We start from the raw sequence: 23,461 nt of genomic DNA on the forward strand, positions 1-23,461 counted from the left end.
AAGGCATAAATCAGCCCTGGTGTGAGTATGGGTAAGCCTTCAGAGTATGTAAGACCATATAAAGCAGGGGTGCTCAAACTCTGTTCTGGGGGACCCTGTGGCTGCAGGTTTTTTTCCAACCAGATTCATAATCAGTGACAACACCTGATAGCACTGATCTCATTTAATTAGCTGGTATTATTCTTCTTTTATTCTACACTAGCAAAATACCCGCGCTTCGCAGCGGAGAAAAAGTATGTTAAAGAAGTTATGAAAAAAAAAATGAAACATTTTAAAAATAACGTAACATTTGCTTTCTATTTGTTTGCATAAGTACAGCCCTTCACCAGCAATTATTTAATATTAGCTCAGACCTGGCACTTAAAAGTTTCTGTCGCACTTTTGCTGTCCGTTACAGAAATTTTACCTCCATTACAAAGTGATTCAAAGTCTCATTTATACCTCGTGTCTTCTCATTAAACTTGTATCTCGCAAATATCGTATTCGTCGTAGGCATGACAAACGCCAGCGGCAGTGTGTCTATAAACTTAATTTAAACTTACGGTTTACACCGTGCTTTGTTTCCACAGTAGCTGCACTTATGAATATGCTTGTATGCGTCACTTGCTTCATATTCTTTTGCTGCCTTCTCAATTGTGTAATGCATTTTTTGTTCAGCGCTCTTTGGAGCTCTTCCTTGTTCTCTACGTACTGCGTTCACAGTCAGTTCACGTGAGCCACTCTCTTGTGTGATCTTGCGATGTCCACGGCTTTATTTAATGTTAGCTAAGACCCGGCACTTAAAAGTTTCTCTCGCACTTTCGCTGAGTTTGTGCCAAACACTAGACCATCTCATCTTCGTTTGCATTAGCACAGTCCTTCACCCGTGAATATTTACCTTATATGGGCAGGCACTAAATTACGCAGGAGGCGTGATGATGTGGGATGCAACTCAGCCTCACACAGCAACCGAGCTGCAGGCTATGGCCGTATATATATGGTTGAAAGTAGGTTCCAGTTATGACCGTTATGCGTAGAATTTCGAAATGAAACCTGCCTAACTTTTGTAAGTAAGCTGTAAGGAATGAGCCTGCCAAATTTCTGCCTTCCACCTACACGGGAAGTTGGAGAATTAGTGATGAGTGAGTGAGTGAGTGAGTGAGTCAGTCAGTCAGTCAGTGAGGGCTTTGCCTTTTATTAGTATAGATTCAGAAAAGCACAGCAGCATGATTTTTACATTTATAAGAAATTTAGAAATATTTCTGTTTTTGCTATGGATTTAAATGTTTAACTCTCTTTTTATTATATTTCGCCTTTTCTCTGTGTAGTTTGCTCCCTTCGTTGAATCTTAATAATGCCAATTAAAAACAAGCAGGGCAGAACACTCAAACAACACTCAGTTGTGAAAGGCAGCAAATACTTTAGCGTCAGCCGCACAAAGTAGTAAATAACGGATCAATTAAACAATTAGAACACCTAGAAAAGTAGAATGACAATCAAGATGAAAATACTGTTAAAAAGAAAAAAATACACATAACTAGTTAGTACATTTTAATACTTTTTTTTTTTACCAAACTTAGTTTTCTAATTTCTATATTGTTCCCAAAACAGGGAATCTGGGAAACAACAGTTCACTTAATTAACCCAGGAGTCCAATTAAAAACAGAGGCTGGTTGGAACAAAAACCTGCAACCACAGGGGTCCCCCAGGACCGAGTTTGAGAACCCCTGATATAAAGGGTGCAGTGTGACCCCAAGCTGGTCTCCACTACTTCATTGGATTTCATGGGGCTCCAAGAGAAACTTGCATGTTTTTAAGTCACCCTACCATCTTGTGTCGTTCAGAGGAGGCCGTGAGCACTGTGAGGCTTGCACAGGAAATCTTGAGGCCCTTTGGTGCTTACTGCTAGGAGAGAGAAGTAATGGCACTTGTGTTTATGTAGTGTTAAGTAACATTGTTGATTGGGAAATAAAGGAATTTTTTTTTTTTTTTTAATTTTCTCATTTTCCCGGATTCCTCACCAAGAATGTTATTAAGCTGAACAAGGATTACCTTGCCTAATAGTGCCTCAATTCTAAACCTACATTTGGATACCGTTGTTTTTAAAACGCTTATCTCTACTAAGTGTTTTTTGGAGATGTTCATCCCAAAAGGCACAACATAGAAAATATTGCTTAGGAACTACATACAGTGCATCCGGAAAGTATTCACAGCGCATCACTTTTTCCACATTTTGTTATGTTATAGCCTTATTCCAACATGGATTAATAAAAATAAAAAAACTGAGAAATCACATGTACATAAGTATTCACATCCTTTGCTCAATACTTTGTAAATGCACCTTTGGCAGCAATTACAGCCTCAAGTCTTTTTGAATATGATGCCACAAGCTTGGCACACCTATCCTTGGCCAGTTTCGCCCATTCCTTTTTGCAGCACCTCTCAAACTCCATCAGGTTGGATGGGAAGTGTCGGTGCACAGCCATTTTAAGATCTCTCCAGAGATGTTCAATCAGATTCAAGTCTGGGCTCTGGCTGGGCCACTCAAGGACATTCACAGAGTTGTCCTGAAGCCACTCCTTTGATATCTTGGCTGTGTGCTTAGTGTCGTTGTCCTGCTGAAAGATGAACCGTCGCCCCAGTCTGAGGTCAAGAGCTCTCTGGAGCAGGTTTTCATCCTGATGGTAAAATGACTGTACAATATCTAAATGGCCAGCATGTTTCTTATGTGGGCTGTAGCTTTATATTCCACTCAGATCAGATTCATAGCACATAATGACACCCAGACTAAACATACATTGTATTTTCAAGTCACTTCAGGTAGTGATATATAAATAATTCAAGAGCATTGCATATAAAGAATATTATAGAAAATGGCCAAGAGTACGACAACCATTGTACCACTTAGCACCATTCTATTTCAGTTACTCAGTGTTTACTGTGCACAGTATGCCAATAAGCACAATTTCATATTCAAAATCCAGTGACAATTGTCAGAACTGTTTACAGTATTTGTAGATTTATAGAGTCACTATTATTGTGTGTACAGAGTACAGTGAAATTTTTATTTGCACATGCTAATTGACTTGCAACACGTCATCACTCTCAGGCACCTTGATTACTGAATATAGCAACCTTATCTCAAAACTTCAGCATTCTTTATCTGAAAAATCTCAGAACACAGTTTACAACACTACCAAGTAGGAGACATGGTAGGTTATATAAAAAATGTAAATCCAAATCAAGGAATCCTAGAAGGCCACATTCACTTGTCTAGAGACTTTGGGCACATTCAGGCAACTTTCACATCACCACTCAGTTCTGATTTTTCCACTCATATGAGATAGATACGTAGACTCATATAAGACAGATCTGATCTTTTTAGATAAATGTGAACAGGTAAAAGCTACATGGAATTAGAACTTCCATCCATTTTCTAACCCACTGAATCCTAATACGGGGTCACGGGGGTGTGCTGGAGCCAATCCCGGCCAACACAGGGCAGGAACCAATCCTGGGCAGGGTGCCAACCCACCACAGGACACACACAAACCAAGCACACACTAGGGCCAATTTAGAATCGCCAATCCACCTAACCTGCATGTCTCTGGACTGTGGGAGGAAACCGGAGCGCCTGGAGGAAACCCACGCAGACACGGGGAGAACATGTAAACTCCACACAGGGAGGACCCGGGAAGCGAACCCAGATCTCCTAACTGCGAGGCAGCAGCACTACTACTGCACCACCGTGCCACCCGGAATTAGAACTTTCCATATGTTATTTAGACCACTTTTGTATGTGATGTTAAATATTATACAAACCTATGTGACTTGAATGTGACCCGATCTTGAACGCTTGTATCGCTTGATACAGCCCTATGTGCCTTCTAACCAATACTGCATGCCCCATGCACTTGTTTTTCTTTCATGTCTGTAGGTTTCTAAATTCAGATATTTACAATCACAATACATTAATTAGTAAATTTCTGAAGTATTGTAGATGACAAGTTATAGTTGCAGAGACCCAGTCTTCAAGATCAAAGGCAGAGACTTTTCCAGAGACTGCCATTTGATTCCTGGCCTGGCCATCGTCTGTGTGCATACTACCTGCAGCTAAAGTTTCTTCTTTTTTATTTATATTCTGTTATTGTTGAGGCAATCCTGAAATTCCTTTGGTTAGTAGTTTAAAAAATTATATTATAATTACCCAACTTGTTTTATTGTCTTATGCTCATCCCCTCAATAATTTTGCTCAAGGGTTGTTAGTTTTGAGGTAACTTAGACAGCCTTATTGGAATATTTGTGATGATATGGTGAAGGAACACTAAGAATGTATTTCTAAAAGAAACCTCAGTTTGCACAAGAAAGTCATATCATCTCAAAGAAGCACAAAATGATGGATAAAAACAAGTCCACACCAACTGCTGAAACATAGCAGCGAAATATATAAGCTGCAGAAATGGTGGACGAGAAACAATTTGCCCTGCCATCTTATCCATACAATGGTTGAGCAAAACAGCCTGTTTAAGGTGATAATAACCCAAAGAGTCACAATGTTCAAAAAAGAAAGCTGTTTTTCCTTGCACTGGTATACAGTATAAAGAATAGCAGGTATGAATACAGTATTGTGCCACAGTAGAAACAAAACAACCCCATAATACACACTAGTGAGCAAACCTGAACTTGAACTATGAAACTCTGATTAATAAGCTATGGTTATGATGCAGAGGTCAATGTATTATTTCAGACTTTGTTTACTGGGAAGGCTAAAGGCTGTTCTGTGTCAATGTATACTAAATAAATATCTTAACACTAATAACTAGGGCAGGCTATGTTTGAATTACCGGTCGTAAGACAGAGGATTTCAATAAATGTAAGATTTTATGTGACTGAAAATATTTTACTAGTTTTGCAATTAAATTTTAGAGTTTTGTAAAGGTTTATTCTTCAACCTTGAAATTATCAAAGTGCACGATTATACTAGTTCTGCTAAGATTTTCATTTTCCGTCTCCTTGTGTTGGAAAACAGAAAAAGGTGTGTCAGCCTGACCTTAGATCAGCTTACCAACAACTACCATTAACTCCTGACTCAGTCACCTGAAGAAATCTTTAAAATCAAAAGTTAAATAGCAGGTAGTAATTTAACTTACATAAATAAAGAGACAGTAAGTCACACGAAGAAGGGAAGATAGAGAGAGAGGGTGAGGGGGGACAAGGTCCTCCATATGAGAAGGCCAAGTGGCCCACCCAGCCATCCATCATGCTGTCAGTCCTCAAAACAAGCATTTAGCATGAGCCTGTAGTCCATTTTATCTCTGGTGACTTTTGTTTTATTACCAGGTTCATTTGAGACAGCAGCATCTATTTGTAGGTCCTACAATAATTCCCTGGCTTCTGCTGCAACATTCTATTTAATAAAAGTCAAGCTGCAGGGATATTCGAGTATGGAGGAATATTTCTGACAAAATTAAAAAATAAAATAATAAGCACATAAGTACATACCACACTATAACACTTTAAGCCCACTTAATGCTTTTCGTGACATGTAAATAAGTAAAAACACAATCATGTGTGAGCATAAATAATTATGTTTCATGAAATATGCTATTGTTGATTATTTACTTATGTACTTATTTAATTATTTCTTTATTTTTTTCAGTCATACCATATACAGCATGAAATAATGAAATGAAAACCCATCAAAGTTAAAAGGATTGGCTCTAGCAGGTACCATTCTTGGATTGGTGAACTGTCAGCACTCAAAGTTGACGCTGTGTGTGTCCATGGCAGATATAAGCACAAGAAAAAGTTGCCAGAAGTACTGCATAAACTGGCTACTTTAATTCAAGAAGCCCTGAATTCATCATCTGGAGTCTGCATCTGAAAATATTTGTTATAAATGTGGCACATGATAGCCAAAGATTTGCATCCATTCTACTGATGATTCACCAATCTAAACACAGCACTCACTGGAGCTAACCCTCTCAACTTTGATTGGTAAAAATGACAGTCTTACTTTTAAAAAGTATTCCATGCTGCGTGCGGTGTCATTGAAATAAATAAATAAGGAAATTATAAACTTCATAAAGAAGTAACCAATAAACACACATCTCATGAAACATTTAACTATTTATTCTCAGCTACTATCCATCCAGTATCCAACCCGCTATATCCTAACTACAGGGTCACGGGGGTCTGCTGGAGCCAATCCCAGCCAACACAGGGTGCAAGGCAGGAAACAAACCCCAGGCAGGGCGCAAACACACACACACCAAGCACACACTAGGGACAATTTAGGATCGGCAATGCACCTAACCTGCATGTCTTTGGACTGTGGGAGAAAACCGGAGTACCCGGAGGAAACCCACGCAGACACGGGGAGAACATGCATTACTGCGAAGCATCAGCTCTACCACTGCACCACCATGCCGCCCCTCAGCTATTGTTGCGTTTTTATTTATTTATTGTCACCAGTCATAACCAAACAACAAAGAATAAAACAAATTAGTGAATCATAGCACAGGTAATTAAACAAAATAAAACGGTTAGATCATTTCAAAAGTCACAAACACTCAATAAGGCATTGAAAAATACACTATTACAGGACCTAGTGTACAGATTATTTTTACACCCTTGTTCATTTTTTGTGTTGTTTTTTTTTTTGTTATTATGTTTTCATAGTGGGGTGCTGGTGATGTTTATGGAATTTAAAGTGCATACCCTATTATGCCTGTTATACAAAAAGTGTGATTATTTCAGTTTTTGAACACTCTGCTTTGATGGTCTGCACATTTTGAGTGCCAATCTTCCCAATCTGATATTTTCCATGTCTGTTAGCCACTGCTTGCGTGATCATTTACTAGTGTTTTTGCTGGCTGAAAACTGTAGGTATTGAAAATGCTTAAAGCTAAATTGTTTTGACACACACTGCTATTTTGTTGAAATGTTTTAAATCTGATGTGTATTTCTATTGTAGGTACATGGTCTAATGCTACATACAGATAACAGAGGATTCATTTTCTAATTTAAGGAGTATGGTTTGCCCATCCAGATGTTACACAGGCCAACTGAAGGCGCCAATGTCTCCTACAGTGGGATACACGATGGGGTGAGCTCTGGAGTGGATGGGTGCAGTCTAAAGTCAGACCCTTACCACATAAAAAAGGTCAGGACGTTGAATGTGTATGATTTATGTCTTTTTATCTTACAGACTAATTATTTATTACAACTATTGTCAATGTCAATTTATTCATAAAACAACAAAATGCTGTGGCCAAACATCTTTACAATACAATATGCAATAAACATAAATAAAATGAATACAATAAAATACAATAGCGATTGAAACAAAACAAATGACTAGGAGGAAGGAACTATCAGCATCACAAAATGTCACGGAAGGCTAGAAAATAAAGGAGCATCTTCAATCTGGTTTTAAAACGTTCAGTTGAGTGTAACTCCTCAATGTAACTGGGTAAAGAATTCCACAGACGAGGTGCAGCAGCTGCAAAAATCCTGTCCCCCTTAGCTTTACACTAAGTACGAGAAACAACAAGCGTAACTGACTGATAGATCTAATCTCTGGATGGCTGGTATATAACACACAATCAGGGCCGGATTTTCCTATAGGCTAACTAGGCTGAAGCCTAGGGCCTCAAGATCAAGAGGGGCCTACATTCAGATTGTTAGCAATTTGAACAAACTTAAAAATGGGAGGTGAAAGGGCCTCATAAGTGGAATAGCCTAGGGCCTCTTTTCATCTAAATCCAGCCCTGCACACAATTCAGATAAACTGGTGGGCATACCCATTGATTTAAAAACCAGCAGCAACATTTTAAAATACATTCCATTCCAGCCAGTATAACGAGGCTAAAATTGAAGATACAGAATCAAGCATTCTTGCCCTTGTTATCATTATTTATTTGCTTGTGTCTCTACCCCAGTTCGAGGACCCTCTCCAAGGTGCCGGTCACACACCCCCACCCCTCAGCCCGTAACTCACGATATATCGTCTTCCCACTGGGTCTGGAGAAACTACTGCTCCGCGACGACCAGGCGTCCTCTGACTTGAAGCCACTGAAAGAGAAGACAGAACACACGTGTCTTACAAGCGCAGTGTTTAGGTCACAGACAACAGCCAAGCCAGCCGGCCCAAAATTAAGGACAAGAACGCGGGCTTGTAGAGAGAGAGAGAGAGAGAGAGCGAGAGCGGGAGCGGGGATGTGCGCGCCATAGTACTTATCCTCACATAAACTAGCAACAGGGTAGTCGGGAAAGCTGATAATTTCGCATTGTGTTCATCATGTTTTGCCTTTTTGCCTAAAATATTCGGGGGTCAAACAGTCTGAGTTCATAGAGAGCTGTTACAGAAAGACTATGGCTAGTTCTGGCTACGGCCTCCTTCAATGTTTAGCGAAGACAGAGAGACCAGTAACAAGTTTTACTGTATGGAATTAAACATCTTTGGGTGAGTAGTACATGCGTTTCTCCACAAGCGTTTAGATAGCTCATTAATACTTGTGTCATTTGTTAAAAAATGTACAAGTCTGAAAAATACAAACAAATACACAATACAGATATTCTCCAAAACTGACAAAATATTTTACATATAATGTGATAATGTGATTTTGGTCGTACCACTCACCCTGACCAGTGTGACAGTAATTACAGTAATTAGCAACCTATGAAAGGGTGCTACGTTCAGATTTGTTGAACAGGATTGCAAATAATGTGGCTCAATAAATTGCACAGTACTGTTAGCCTTTTATTTACACAGTTTTTTGGTTTCTATTCAGTTACTGTATGTAGTGTTACTCCTCACATTATATCCCTTATTTTGTCACATATTTACTTTAGAACATTAGAACACTCTAGACGAGAACAGGCCAGTCAGCCCAACAAAGCTTGCCAGTCCTATCCACTTGTTTCCTCCAAGAAAACATCAAGTCGAGATTTGAAAGTCCCTAACGCCTTACTGTCTACCACACTACCTGGTAGCTTATTCCAAGTGTCTATCGTTCTTTGTGTAAAGAAAAACTTCCTAATGTTTGTACGAAATTTACCCTTAACAAATTTCCAACTGTGTCCCCGTGTTCTTGATGAACTCATTTTAAAAAACAAATCTCGATCCACTGTACCAATTCCCTTCATAATTTTAAACACTTCAATCATGTCACCTCTTAACCTTCTTTAGCTTAAACTGTAAAGGCTCAGCTCTTTTAATCTTTCCTCACAATTCAACCCCTGTAGCCCTGGAATCAGCCTAGTCGCTCTTCTCTGGACCTTTTCTAGCGCTGCTATGTCCTTTTTCTAGCCTGGAGACCAAAACTGCACACAGTACTGAAGATGAGGCCTCACCAGTGCATTATAAAGGTTGAGCATAACCTCCTTGGACTTGTACTCCACACATCGTGCTATATAACCTAACATTCTGTTAGCCTTCTTAATGGCTTCTGAACACTGTTGGGAAGTTGATAGCTTAGAGTCCACTACGACTCCTAAATCCTTCTCATAAGGTGTACTCTCGATTTTCCCACCACCCATTGTGTATTCAAACCTAATATTTTTACTTCCTATGTTTAATACTTTACATTTACTGACATTAAATTTCATCTGCCACAAATCTGCCCAAGCCTGTATGCTATCCAAGTCCTTCTGTAATGATATAATGGATTCCAAATTATCTGCTAATCCACCTATCTTGGTATCATCTGCAAACTTAACCAGCTTGTTACTTATATTCCTATCTAAATCATTTATACGTATATATATATTATAAAAACAGAGGCCATGGCACTAACACCTGTGGAACAATACTCTTAACATCGGCCAGTTCTGATTAGGTTCCTCGCACCATCACCCTCTGCTTCCTGTGTCTGAGCCAATTCTGCATCCATCTAAAAACATCACCGTGAACTCCCACTTCTTTTAATTTGATACCCAGCCTCTCATATGGCACCTTATCAAATGCTTTCTGAAAGTCCAGATAAATAATATAAATAATAATATAAATAATATCATAAGCTCCACTTTGTTTGTATCCTTTTGTTGCCTCCTCATAGAATTCCAGCATGTTAGTAAAACACGGCCTCCCTCTTCTGAACCCATGCTGATTGTTCAGAATAACTCCTGTCCTTGCCATGTGTTGCTCAATCTTATCCTTAATAATTCCTTCCTTATCCTTAATAATTCCTTCCATTAATATTCCTGTGATGCATGTTAAGCTTAATAAGCTTACTTCATTATTATTAACAATTTTTCCTCTGCACATCTGTCACTCTGAGTTTCTGTTTCCATACATGTTTTTCGTATAGGCTCTGGGTTGTGGAATATTCCTGTTAGACACAGAAACTCAAAAACATGTACAGTGAGGTAACAAATGACAGAAGAAGTAACTACATGAACTAAAACAATAAGCTGAAGGACCCAAACAGACAAAGTAATCTGGCAACAGTCAACAAGCAAAAGACTATAATAAGGATTATTGCAGATTACATCAACCCCATTAATTAAAGGAGGTGGACAGGAAAAGGATCACTCACACTTCAAGATGCAGCATGGTATGACACAATAGTTGCTTCTCTTCTAGATGTTACTGACTTCTACAGACTGATCTTGACAGGGAGACTCTAAGCTACAACCAGGTTAAAATGTAAAGCTCATACGCTGTAACTGCATTGTGTTTAAGGTGATGCCAAGACCCATGATGCCATGGATTAGTTATTATTGAGTAGAACACCTACATGAATTAAAGCAAAAAAGCAGTTTGTTAAGGTATGGGCATAAGAGATTGAATTTAAAAACCTCCCTGGCCAGAAATCTCTACCTTTTGTCCTGTTGTACCACCCCAAGGAATTTAAATGCTCTGAAGTGCCATCATTTGTTTCCATCTTAAATATTTAAGTACTGAATTCTTATTAGGTGAAACTAAAAACCATATTTACATCCCTAAAATAATGTATTTAGGGGTTTTAAAAAGGCATTATGGATAGTTTTTGTGCATGTGTCTCTTTTAATTTTTCTTATTTGCCCACTTTTTTTAAATAAAATATTCTTTAATAAATAAACTACAGTATAATGTGGTTTGGCAAGGAATAAAAATTAAAAAACATTAAAATTCCATACTTTTAATTTACAAAAACATACAGTTCAGAACATGAATTTCATGTCTGGCAGTAGCAGTGGAGCAGAGTAGCAACAAATGGTTTCCTTTTTATTGGCTTTGGAGGATTCCAGTGTGGGGTTCATAAACAGTGATATTATTGTGGACTGCCTGATTTATCTTATCTTCTGCATGTACTAAATCTATTCACTTACTGTTTCTGTTGTGAAGGACAGCCGGATCCCATGCCCAGAAGGGACGCCCCTGCTGCTTATGTTCTGGGGGAGCCGCCATGGGCAGTTCAATATCTCCCTTGGGACGCTTGGTGGCAGCCTCCCTGGCCGACAGTGATTCGCCAACCACGCGCAGGGCTTCATGGGAGATGGAGTCCTCCACAGCTTGTTTGGGGCCCGGGGTGGCCGCTTTGGGGGCTGTCTGCTTCCCACAGCCCGGCTGGACGAGTCTTCAGCCCCACCAATTAGGACCAGGTGGTTAATCACCTGGAACGCTTTCGGGTGGGCTATAAAAGGGCCCGGCCACCACCACTCGAAGAGCCAGAGTTGGGAGGAAGGTGACGAAGCTTGAGGAGGAATGGTGGTAAAGGAAGGAAGAGAACTGTTCTGTGCTTGTGTTTTGGGGACTGTGTTTGGGCTGTGTGGCACGGGGAAGACGTGTCCCACAGCCGAAGAAAAATAAAGTCTTTGTGTTTTTTATACGTGCCTCTGTGTCCATCTGTGTTGGGTCAGGCGCCTATATAGCACCTTTGTTACACTGTCCATTAATTAAAAATGAACACTGCTTAAAATCAATCCTAAAAATTAGCATTATAATGCCATTGCCAAATGAATTAAAACTGTTTTTATTTAAACAAACTTTTCAAATTGGCTTAGTCAGAAAATCACTGTCAGGTTTATGAAATTTACTGTCATGAGATTGCATCAGTAGTGGAAATATTAGTTGGTTAGTAACACTTACTGAAGAGTTCATATCAAATCCAAAAGCCAAATTAATTCAATTTTCAAATCTTTTCCTTCTTTTTCTAAATTTGTTCCAATGCTAAAACTACCCTTGTAAAATCAGACTTATTGATTTAAGATTATTATTTCAGAATGCCTAAAAAAACAGCCTATGTAGTGCTTTATTCAAGTTATGTCACATAAGCGATCCAACTTTGATATTGTTTATGCCTGTGTATAATACTGAATTAGGCCGACTGTAACTGCAGATATTAGTCATCATTGGAGACAGCATTGCATTCACTCCTTTCATTCAAATAATAAACTTTACTTTCGTTTCAAAAAAACCCAGTGAATCATACAAACTTAGTGTTTGCTGATTTGTTTTCTGTATATATAAGTAAGCCATTTTAGCTTCCATTTGACCTCTGAGATTATGCATTTCCGTTAAAACATTGAATACCATATAATTAGAGAGATGTGTGTCTTGTGCTTCATTTCATTAAGGGATGTTTGACCAATGTACACATTTTGAAACTTAAACAGGTGCGCTGTAAAATGGCTGAGCCTGTGCTCTGACCTCCAAAATTCATGCAATTTCCCCTTGGGGATTAACAAAGTATATCAAACCTAAATCAAATCAAATCAAATGCAGTTTATTTTGGAATGATATGTAGTTGTGCAAAGTGGTGCCCCAGCAATGGTATACTGTCTTGTGCCTAGTGCAGCAATGATAGACACCGTCTCCCAGTGACCTTGAACTGGATAGTCCAGTTGGAAAATTAATTGTTGGACAGAGAACTGTGGCTAAGTAACAAACTGAAGTTAAATGGGAAGCTACCCTTATTTTGTCACATCTTTGTATGGTGCTGTATTAATAAGCTAATAATCTTGCCACTTACTCAAGTCACTTAAAATACAATTCATTGGTCTCAACATTGTACTATCAAAGAATGCACAAATTATGTATTTTTTTATTTCTAATTCTATAATGGCATAAAAGAGACCAGGCCTTTTTGGTCTTGAAAATGTGATTGTTACGCTTTATTAAGTGAAAAAATGTGTGATTTTTTAAATACTGTAATAGATGGATACTTGCAATCTTGCACTGATATTCAAACCCTAGAAGTGCTTCTTGAGGTTTACCTGCCATGTAGACAGCTTTCCTCTCTTCCTCTTCTTATAATGTTTCTGTCAATATCTTTGCTTTTACTCACACTTGCTGTAACTGTTTTTTTTTTTCTGTCCTCCCTTGCATACCACCCACTAATTCTTCAAGTACCACCACTGAAAGAGAACCACTGTTCTAGTCTAATAGGTTGGGCACACATAACAAAAATAAAAGTGGAAAAAGGAAAGACATTTCTAGTGTCCAACACATGTAAACACTCCACTGCATGAACCAGCTCTGCTTCAAAAGTCCATCAGACTCTAATCTAGCTTACCTTTCCTATTTCCAGACACTTACTTTGACTTGCGTGCATCCAGGCGATCCTCAGACTGATAATGACTGTGGTTCAAGTACATGGTGACCTCTGATCGTCAGCAGCCTGGAAGAGAAAAACCGAAGCCGAGATCATGAACAGTAAGTATCACAGCGGAGGGATAGATGATACAAGAAGCTCTTCTCCACATCACCTATAATAGATACACCAACAGCGAACTCTTTTTCCTGCTCAACGCCCCTAAAGTGATTAGAACATATGGATTTCCTTCTCAGATGTGTACCAGTGGCAAAAAAGATTCCATTCTATCAAAGAACATTAAGTATTTGAGCTGCTGTTAGTTAATAATTCTCCAAAATGTGATATTTAATTACCTATGACATCACAAGGAAAGGAATTCAGCAGTGCTAATGTGAAAACACCTACCTGAGGGGTAAAGGAATGCCATGTTGTATTGCTGACAATGATAATATTCTAAGTAGGTTTTTATGACTTACCTGCTGCAGTGGCACTGTGTCTCAAGAACCTCAGTTATCTCAGTAATTAATCTAGCATGAAAACAGCAGAGAAGGGAGTGTTTTAAAGAGCAGAATGCCATTAAGTGGGGACAGATTGGGGATATCCATCCATCCATTTTCTAACCCGCTGAATCCGAATACAGGGTCACGGGGGATTGGGGATATTAGGGTCATTTTATACATCAATCCTTTTTCCTATATGACCATGAGTTACAAAAGATGGAAGACCACAGCCAAGACGTGTGCCCAATGATCTGTTTTTGGAATGTGCTTTCAAATTTAAAAACAGGATTTAAACGATTTAAATGTCAAGTGTGTGACGTTTGAAATTTTAATTAATTGAACTTGTCCATTCTTTATTATTGTTCTATAGCTGTTGTTAAACAGCTAATGTCTCCTCCATACACTGATCCAGTCTCACAACAGCAAAATACCTCAAAACAGGCAAAGCGATTTTCTGACAAACATTGTTTGAAAAGTGCGTCCTTATAAAAGCGGCTTTAAAGAATCTGTGTAAATTAAAATATTCTGAATTATTTTCATATTCACCACTTCATGAAACAATGACATAACTTTTTAATGTTTCAGTATTGGTTTTAAGTTGTAATTAGTAGACAGAAACTGTAAGTGAATAAATTGTGTTGTCCATAATGATCATATCATTCTTTGTAAAGCCCATGCTGACAATAAAAGTCCAGATTTGTTGTGACCCTGGGGGAAAATTTCCCTTCTTCTGCCACACATGAAATTCAAGCTCTGAAGTATATATTTGTTTGTAAATTAAACATACAGAAATTTCCATCCATTATCCAACCCGCTATATCCTAACTACAGGGTCATGGTGGTCTGCTGGAGCCAATCCCAGCCAACCCAGGGCGCAAGGCAGGAAATAAACCCCGTGCAGGGCGCCAGCCCACCGCAGGGCACACACACACACCCACAGGACAATTTAGAATTGCCAATGCACCTAACCTGCATGTCTTTGGACTGTGGAAGGAAACCGGAGTACCCGGAGGAAACCCACGCAGAGAACATGCAAACTCCACGCAGGGAGGACCCAGGAAGCGAACCCAAGTCTCCTAACTGCGAGGCAGCAGCGCCACCATGCCGCCCCATACAGAAATTTCATTCTTTATATTTTTTATTCCCCATGAAACCACACTGTTTGTAATACATTAAGAAATAAGGAAAATCAAAAGGCACATATGTGCAAAAATGATGTGTAATAGTTTGGAAAAACCCCAAATACAACAATATTGGCCAGATAAAGAAATATTACCTTTAGTTTAACCTAATAAGAGTTCAGTGTACTTAATGATTTAACACTGAAAAAATGGTGGTCCTTTAAAACTTTTACATTCCTGATATACCTGATTTAGGGTATTTAAGCAGGAAATCAGTAAAGTTAATTGACTATATAAAATGTGGTCTTGTATGCTAATATTGATAATTAAATGAATGAAAGTAAACAAGCTAAATTAGGGATTTCAGTTAGTTTCAGTAAAAATCTTGGGTAGCAGAGAGGTAAGAACAACCTCCTTATGAATACTGGGTCAAATTAAACGTCCTTGTAGAGTTTTTAGATTCTCCTTGTATCTGTGAGAGCTTTACACTGAATTTCCTCCACATTCCCAAGACATGCCTGTTAGGTTAATAGGCCCTGCTTGAGTGAGCCCTTCAAGGACCTTGCATTCTGTTCAGGGTTGGTTCTTGCCTTATGCTCAGTGATGGTGGGTTATACTCTGGGACTTGATGACCCTGAATTGGTGTGAGAATGTTAGGTTTTGATAAACTGCTTAGAAATTCAAAAGAAAGACTGAGAGGTACTAATTTACTCTGTTCACCAAAAAAAATTGATGAATTTCTCAGAAAAGAAAAATATCAAGGAATGGCTTTGTAATTGAGAAATGGTTTCGAGCAAACACTTTGCAACCATTTAGAGCCTCCAGTACTGACATTGTGGGCCCATGTACTGAGCAAAAACAGGGTGGGAAAATTTAAAGCATTGATATAAGAAAAGGATACGGTACAATCAAGCACTATGTAAATACCTGTCACAAATTCAATAATACATTTTCTTATCAAGGAATGGCTTTGTAATTGAAAAATTGTTTCGAGCAAGCACTTGCAACCACTTAAATCCTCCAGTACTGAAACTGGGGGTTCGTGTACTGGTCAGAAACAACACCGGAAAATTTTAAAACATTGATTTAAAAAAGAGGATACGATACAATCAAAGACAAGTAAATCCCTGACACAAAATTACAAAAATATCTCTTGATGTATGAAATTGCTTGTCATTAAAATTCAACAAAAACATAAGAACAATTTCAAAGTTGATTATAGAAAGAAATACATATACTGTACTTTATATTGAAGTAAAACTAAATGGAAAGGAAGTTCCATGATATACTAAATATTAAATGTGTGCAAACTAAAATCCATCCATTTTCTGAATCTGCTCCATGTAGATAATACTCAAACATGAAATTTAAACTGAGCTCCAAGTGCTGTAAGACAGGAATGCTGTTTGGGACACCACTGTGTGGTCTTACAGGGTCTTTTGTTTCTTTTTAATGTGTGATTAAACTTCATCACAAAACAGCTCCTTAACCAACACCCCCTTCCACCCCAGCTGCCATTTTTGTTTTTATTCGTACACCTAAGTGATGTATTGCTTCTTACAGTTTTTATTGTTTATTCCTCTTTTCATGTGATATTTCTGTTGATTGTTTGGAAAAGTACTTTCAATTAAATTAAACACTCTACATACACATTAAAATTCCTAAAAAAAATAAACAAAACAAATGAAAATGTGTTCAAGGTGAGCACTATATGAAAGCATCAATGCCAGATTCTTCACAGACACCAATCGCACTACAAACACCCCAACAAATCTGGGAGGATGTTCACTTTCACATTCAATTTAAAAATAGGTGCTGCCATCAATAACAAAAGAGATATATATGCTGAAAGAATGGTGCACTTCATAAAAGAAAAGAAATGATTTTTTAGTTAGGATATAGCGGGTTGGATAATGGCTGGATGGATGAATGTTTTTTTTTTGAAAAGTTCATAATAAACTGCAAATCAAAGTCTGGCTGAATGTTTAAAAAGACTATGGCTTTCATACAGTCTTTACCAATGTACTTTTTTTGCCATAGTACTTGACATCCTAAAGTAACAGACTCCGACTTGTGAAGGTTTCTGCTGAGAAAGGGTATGAAAGGAACGCAAGACAGTAAGACAAGAAAAGTTCTGTTACTGCCTCTCATATGACGTCAGCTTTGATTTGATACAAACACACTGTAAAACTGTAACTTATTATTGGTAACTCTGGAATAATGAATTGCCAGCTCACAACAGCAAGCAAGCACCTTCAGTTTTGACAAGGAAAAGAGATGTAGCAGCCAACAAACTCGAATAGTCTCTGTTTTCATGCTCTTGTTATTTCCAGTTAGGTACTTACTGTATGCTGGTCCATGGCAAAAAGTAAATTGGTGGTCTGTTTGGTTTATCAGTAATAACTAGAAAGTTCCCCCCACCCCCCTTTCCATACCTCCTTTTTCCTTTACTGGATTTTTAAGAACCACATCCTGTCCGAAATACAACAGGATTGCGACAGGAATTGAAATAAATGAGGCTTAAATTCATCTCAGGCAATTGGTAAGACAAATCAGACACAAGCACAGCTTTCAACCCACATCTTGGAAAACAAAAAAGGCAGTCCTTCCACCTACATGGAACATATGCAGGAAAAAGGCTAACTGGTGGCTTTCACACATATGACCCACCAGGCATACCATTTTTCAGTACTGCTGTAGATTATTGTTATCTAGTAAGGAGTGAAAGATAAGGGAGCACTTGATGCTGAGATAGATCTTCATGTTTTATAACAAATCTTTAACTTTTACTATGTCCAATGTGTGATCTGTTAAGATGTTAGTTAGTCAGTTAGTCAGTCAGTCAGTCACTTTCTAACCTGAACAGGGGTCTGCTAGAGTGTATCCCAGTGGGCATGGGGCGCAAGGCAAGGAACTAATTCTGGACAGGGCACCAGTCCATCGTAGGGCAAACACACACACCCACCATACACTAGAGCCGATTTTAGGATTGCCAATTCAACTAACCTGCATGTCTTTGGACTGTGGGAGGAAACCCCCACAGACACAAGGAGAACATATAAACTCTATGCATGGAGGACCTGGGACATGAGCCCTGGTCTCCTTACTGCAAGGCAGCAGTGCTACCACTGTGACACCGTGGCGTTTCCTCTTAAGGTGTATGTAGTTAAAACTATATCAAAATCTTAATCTGGCTGTAACAGAGAGTCTCACAATCCTAACCTGATAAGGGGACCAGTAAAGGGCAAACTGTTGGTCTTTCCAGTTACATTGGGTATCTGCTTAGGTGATTTTCAGAGTGATTCAGGTTTCACCATTTTCTGAAAACCGTGAACTTCATTCCCAACTTTAACGAATCCTCGAAAATCTTGACAAGGCTTTACACATAAAGAAAGAAGCTGAGTTTCAGCTTTTAGGGTCATTGTTATTAAACAGAATGTTGTCCTATTCAAGCCCACTCTCTGGCATTAAGTAGAATAAAATCAAGTACTGTACCTTGTCAGCTGACAGGTCTTGTGTTGCTTCTGATCCTTTTCTTTTGTCGTCCTTTTTGGTACTATTTACATTTTAGAGAGCAGCGGCCACTTGGCATGAGAGCAAACAGCCCATAAGTCAGGTCTGAAGTCCACTTCCGGCAAAGGCTGCCTTTTCTCCCAAGGTGTTTTTTTGCTTTGGCAACGACTGACGAAGGAGGGAGAGGCCAGTCTTTTGAGTTTATAACGTTAGAGCAAAGGTGGCATTCTTAGCCTGGGAGCTCCCAGAAGAAACATGTAAGCAATGAAATGTGCTGGCATTGTGGTGTACTAGTCAGTACAACATTTACAATGGGTGTTCATAGCAATGGTGGGATGGTAATGGTGCCTCTAAAAGAATGTCTATCCTCATTTTATAGGAGGTGTGAAATCCCTGTCTATCATGTTGTATTTGTCACTTTAAAATACCACAAGTTTGAAAGATTTGCTGGGGTTGAGGACATAGTTGTGTGAGCAAGCCTTTTGGAAAAGGAAAACAGATACATGAGGTCCATCTTCAGGGTACCTGGGCGCATTTAGCTATTTACCTGGAACACACTCATAGACATATCTTGGATCTGTAGGCATACAGTAGCTGTAACACACCTGGGATAGATGCGTAGAAGCAACTGTGCCACACCTGGAACACAAATGTAGATTCATTTGGAAAACATGTGTACTGTTGTGTTTAAACTTGACTCTGACCTACATGTAAGTTCCGTTTTCATGTCCTTTTTGATCATTTGTGGTCCTTTGGTTATTATCACTTATGTTAATGTTGTTTATTATTTGTACAATTTAGAATTTTATCAGTTTTGTTTTGTGGGTAGTTCAACAAGAGGTGTGAACATCTGTAATCTAATAGACTGCTTCAGCCCTATAAAGTCTCCTGGGAATTGTAGTCCCTCTGTGGTGCATTGTATGCGCTTGGTGGTTGGTGAGTTTTCTTTTTTTGCTAATTTTTTTCTTTGAATTTACTGTCTTTTGACTCTTTTGCTTTTGGGATTCTGATTTCTAGATAGTTTTTTTGGGAATTGTTTGCTTAGGATTGCCCTCTTTGCCACTCCTTTTGCCTATATAAACATCTTGAGATATTTTATATTTTTGAAATAAATCTCCTTTTTAAAGATTATTTCCTTGCTTTTTCTTTCAGAAGCTAGAGGTTTATGTTCATCTTCCCTCTGATGGACTTTGGACTATATTTTGTGAACTTTATTTATATTTTTGAACTTTTGAAGCTAAGCACATTTTGCCATGGTTTAGGCTAAAGCCAGCCACTAGGGTAAGAGCTCAGGCTGTCTCCAGGTTCCCCCTCTCAGGGCAGACACGTGGGGATTTTGGTCTGCTTCCCTGGCTGTTCTTGGCCATTTCTAGTCAGTAATTGCAACATATATATTGGTCTAGTAGTAGATTTTGGGGTACACGTGCAAGATTTACAGCAGACCACCTGTAGAAACAGGAAGAATTTGAAAGAAATATGTAGATTAAGTGTTAGATTAATGTGTAGATTAATTTCATTTGTGACATTGTATCAGTCATTTTTTAACTATGTTTTTATTTCTGTAGCTTATAAAATATGTTTTCGTCATTTTAAGCTGTTTTGATGGTATCGCTGCAATGCTATTTTTTTTGTTTTGTTATCAAGTTGTAGCGGGGCCACATATTTAGTGTTTAAATGTCAGTTCTGAGTGCGTCTCGTTTCATTGTCCCATTTGCTGTTTGTATGTGTATCAGTTAATGCCGTCCCCGTAAAGGAGGACGGATGATGGAAGGAGACCACAGCCGCAAACCTGGAAAACACCTGTTCTTAATTAAACAATCACAGCCGTCACAGACTATTTAAGAGAGAGGAAAGAGGGAGGAGGAGAAAAAAAAAAGACTGTTTTGTTTCAACCACTTCAACTTGCTTGCTGTTTCTTCACATCGCGCCTTTCACCAGTTTGCTTTTCATTTTCCGGACTGTCTTTCAACCTGCATCTGCTGAGACCCCGGGGTCGATTCACCATCCACCATACGCCGAGGAATCACGGTGAGGTTGCTCCAATCGCCGGGAAAATCAAACACCACAATTGCCGCTAGTTCAGTCATCCGTATTCAGGACATTTTTTATATTCGGACTCAAGTTCACAATCATTCTGTTTATCAGTCATTTTGTTGTTCGTGTTGTGTGTTATATGTTACAGGGACAAGGGAGGGTCTTTGTATTTATATTTGGTGCTGTCTTGTTGTTTCTGGGGTGGAGGGATATTTATATTTATATCTGTTTTGTGGCATGTCTTGTTTCATTTAATACATTTAATCTGTTTAATTTTACATCCTGCTTTTGTGTACTTGCATTTATACCGTCGATTGTGGGGAAAAGTTTAATTGTGTAGAAGTACGGCTTGATAGTTAGATTTCTCAGTAAATTATCCAGGCCACAGGTCTTGGAGGTGTAGCTGCCGGCTGGGTAAAGGGGTCGGCCATTACAAAGTCAGCTTTTTTTTTTAGGCATTCATGTATGGAAGATTTATTGGATCAGCCATCCTTCACTGAGGATACATTGAGGAATGAAAGAAAACAGAAAAACGAGGAAGAAAACTGAGGAAAAAGGAAGATGAGAAGGAAGCAAAATCTAGCAGGAGTGCCAGTACAAGTTGAAGGAATTAAAGTGGTCAGGGTGTCCCTCAGGGATGGCGCTCCAGGGATGGGTCACTCCTTTTGAGCATAAGAGCAGGACAGGCCAGAGTGTTCCAAGGGTTTCTCTTTGTGGACACCAAGGGATAGTGGCAGGGTGAAGGAGCAGGGCTCCAAGCGTCCCAGTGGATACTGGTATAGGTGGCTGGAATGAGAGTCAATTAAGGGATGCATTCACCAGTGTCTCAACCCTGCTGAGCATGCATACACTATGCGTTACTTAATACATTCAGGACGTTCTACACATACAACACATTCAATATGTCAATATGTTCAATATGATTTGAAACTGTTTGCCCTCCATGCCTTGCCAAATGCAAGGCAGATCATAAACTCACATGTCACTATTTTGAGTATTTTCTGAACACTGCTATGGAAATGGTATCCATTGTTATTCACATGGCTGTCAATGTATCAGTGCATTAATTCTCTATTTAAGATGTCAGCCTGGCAAAACCTAGATGTTACAATAATTTTGAAATCCTTCTTGTGATTCTAAAATGACTTGTTTAAGGCAATCTCTTTAATGTTCGGATATTTGACTTTTGGCAAAGTTCTTTGGTTTCCATTTCTGGTTTTGTTTTGGCTTTGACAGTGATCTTCCTGGTTACCTTTGCCTTCTTGTTAATCTGATGACGTGTTTGATACTCACTTCCTGATCTTTGCACCTTGTGGTCATCTGATTTGTTAAGGTGCTTCAGTACAAATTGAAGTACAGTTACAGTTGCTCACTGTAGCAGCAAATATTAAGTTCAAATCCTTCATGTTTGCCTTGAGAGTAGTCAATAGGTCAGCACGTGTGTGTATGAAGACACTCATGACATTCTATGCTTCTTCTTGCTCACTCTGGTCTGCTGATGAATAGCATCTGTTAATGCCACAAAACTCAATCCATATTCTTCTTACATGCTGGTGAAATGAGTTGCACACCTACATTCAACCTGCTGACTAAATCAATGTGTTCAAGAAGTGCTTGAAGACTCTCTTGTTCTGTGAATCTCTGTCTGGCTTTGATATATTCTTGTAGCTAAGGAATTGTATAGGGTGGTCCAGATCTAATTATGCAATTTTCATTATGCTATAACTTACATAGAAAATCACCAGAAAAATCCCGGACCATCGAGAAGTGTGCGAATTGATGATATGAAGAATCGTGTTTGCACTGAACTGGAATCGTCCCCGCAAAAATCAAAGTCACCCAGACAATCTGGATCTGCATAATTAGATCTGGACCACCCTGTAGATAGCTTCATTTTGTTCTGAACTCTTTACTTGGGATGATCAATTCTGTGATCCTTTCCTGCAACACTTGGTCCAAAACAGTCCCCTAGATTGATGTTTACTCGATTATGTCAACTTTTGTAAGTCACTTTATATAAAAGCATCTGCTATGCAAATACAGTGCATCCGGAAAGTATTCACAGCGCATCACTTTTTCCACATTTTGTTATGTTACAGCCTTATTCCAAAATGGATTAAATTCATTTTTTTTCCTCAGAATTCTACACACAACACCCCATAATGACAACGTGAAACAAGTTTACTTGAGATTTTTGCAAATTTATTAAAAAATAAAAAAATTCAGGAATCACATGTACGTAAGTATTCACAGCCTTTGCCATGAAGCTCAAAATTGAGCTCAGGTGCATCCTGTTTCCACTGATCATCCTTGAGATGTTTCTGCAGCTTAATTGGAGTCCACCTGTGGTAAATTCAGTTGATTGGACATGATTTGGAAAGGCACACACCTGTCTATATAAGGTCCCACAGTTGACAGTTCATGTCAGAGCACAAACCAAGCATGAAGTCAAAGGAATTGTCTGTAGACCTCCGAGACAGGATCGTCTTGAGGCACAAATCTGGGGAAGGTTACAGAAAAGGTTCTACTGCTTTGAAGGTCCCAGTGAGCACAGTGGCCTCCATTATCCATAAGTGGAAGAAGTTTGAAACCACCAGGACTCTTCCTAGAGCTGGCCGGCCATCTAAATTGAGCGATTGGGGGAGAAGGGCCTTAGTCAGGGAGGTGACCAAGAACCCGATGGTCACTCTTTCAGAGCTCCAGAGGTCCTCTGTGGAGAGAGGAGAACCTTCCAGAAGGACAACCATCTCTGCAGCGATCCACCAATCAGGCCTGTATGGTAGAGTGGCCA

The 23,461-nt window shown here is 38.9% G+C and overlaps 1 protein-coding gene across 2 annotated transcripts in view; it reads right to left on the reverse strand.

Annotated features, from left to right (window-relative positions):
- eps8l3b (EPS8-like 3b) overlaps positions 1-18,729 on the reverse strand; it is a 54,289-nt gene extending 35,560 nt beyond the window's left edge. For both annotated transcript variants that reach the window (XM_039748580.1, XM_039748579.1), the window contains exons 1-3: positions 18,619-18,729; positions 13,505-13,586; positions 7,982-8,055 (exon numbers count right to left, since the gene is read on the reverse strand). In XM_039748580.1, coding sequence (XP_039604514.1) covers positions 7,982-8,055; positions 13,505-13,563 — 133 coding nt within the window. In that variant the 5' untranslated portion in view covers positions 13,564-13,586; positions 18,619-18,729. The remainder of the gene's footprint in view (positions 1-7,981; positions 8,056-13,504; positions 13,587-18,618) is intronic.
- Between the last annotated feature and the right edge of the window lie 4,732 nt (positions 18,730-23,461).

The sequence above is a fragment of the Polypterus senegalus genome, chromosome 3 (assembly GCF_016835505.1).
Source record: "Polypterus senegalus isolate Bchr_013 chromosome 3, ASM1683550v1, whole genome shotgun sequence".
Classification (NCBI taxonomy): Eukaryota; Metazoa; Chordata; class Cladistia; order Polypteriformes; family Polypteridae; genus Polypterus; species Polypterus senegalus.